This window comes from Haliaeetus leucocephalus, unplaced genomic scaffold, assembly GCF_000737465.1.
Source record: "Haliaeetus leucocephalus isolate CR32 unplaced genomic scaffold, Haliaeetus_leucocephalus-4.0 Scaffold439, whole genome shotgun sequence".
In the NCBI taxonomy this organism is placed as follows: domain Eukaryota; kingdom Metazoa; phylum Chordata; class Aves; order Accipitriformes; family Accipitridae; genus Haliaeetus; species Haliaeetus leucocephalus.
In genome coordinates this window covers 7,767,874-7,768,715 of record NW_010972875.1, presented here as the reverse complement: position 1 = coordinate 7,768,715, position 842 = coordinate 7,767,874, and the positions used below count along the sequence as shown (strand labels likewise).

Genomic DNA, 842 nt, shown 5'->3' with positions numbered 1-842 from the left:
TGGGGTTACATAAATAACGTTTTAGCTTAACTCTCACGACTAAACCATTTACGTTCCAAAAATATACTTCTCTCTCTCTCTCTCTGACTGCCAAGGGATGGAAATGAACCTGCCAGCCGGCGAGAGCCAGCCCGCTCCAGGTCGGCGGGCTGCTGTCCCCGGGGCAGCGGTGCCAGGTGAGCCGCCGCGCCGCCGCCCGCTCCGGGCTGGGACCCGGCGGCGGGAGCGGAGCTCCGGGCCGGGCTCATAACGGGGAGATTTCTTTATCCTCGGTAGCCGATGAGGGGGATAGAGACTCTTCGTCCTCCGACCGGGGATAATGCCCCTGGCTGGTGCTGCACTTGCAGCCGCCGTGCGAGTTTCGCTGGGTGCCCTTGCCTTCTTTCTTGTGCTTCACCCTCCTGTTTTGGAACCAGATTTTCACTTGCTTCTCGGACAGGTTCAGGTAGGTGGCTATCTCGATCCTCCGCAGCCGGGACAGGTACATGTTGGAGGAGAATTCCCTCTCCAGCTCCAAGAGCTGGGTGCTGGTGAAAGCTGTCCTCATCCTTTTCCCGTTTTGAATTTGGCTGGAATCGGAGCCTCCTGGACGGGAGAGAAGCACGAACTTCAGCGGGACGGGGGAAGGGGGGGGGGCGAGAGAGAGAGAAAAGACATTCTGCCGCAGCTTTCCGCCCGGGGGCAGCCGCTCTCCCTCGGGGGGGGAGGAACGGGGGGGACCCCTTCTCCCGCCGCCCTCCCCTCCCCGGCGGCCGCAGGTCTCCTACCCATGCCGAGGCAGTGAAACCTCCGGGGGTCGCTGACGCTGTAGGTGGTGGCGGCGCAGGCAGGTGGGTGATGCG

General features: G+C 62.5%; 1 protein-coding gene across 1 annotated transcript in view; it reads right to left on the bottom strand.

Annotated features, from left to right (window-relative positions):
• Positions 1–244: 244 nt before the first annotated feature.
• GSX2 (GS homeobox 2) overlaps positions 245–842 on the bottom strand; it is a 935-nt gene continuing 337 nt past the window's right edge. Inside the window, exons 2-3 of the mRNA XM_010574568.1 lie at positions 768–833; positions 245–585 (exon numbers count right to left, since the gene is read on the bottom strand). Of these exons, the coding sequence (XP_010572870.1) occupies positions 245–585; positions 768–833 (407 nt within the window). The remainder of the gene's footprint in view (positions 586–767; positions 834–842) is intronic.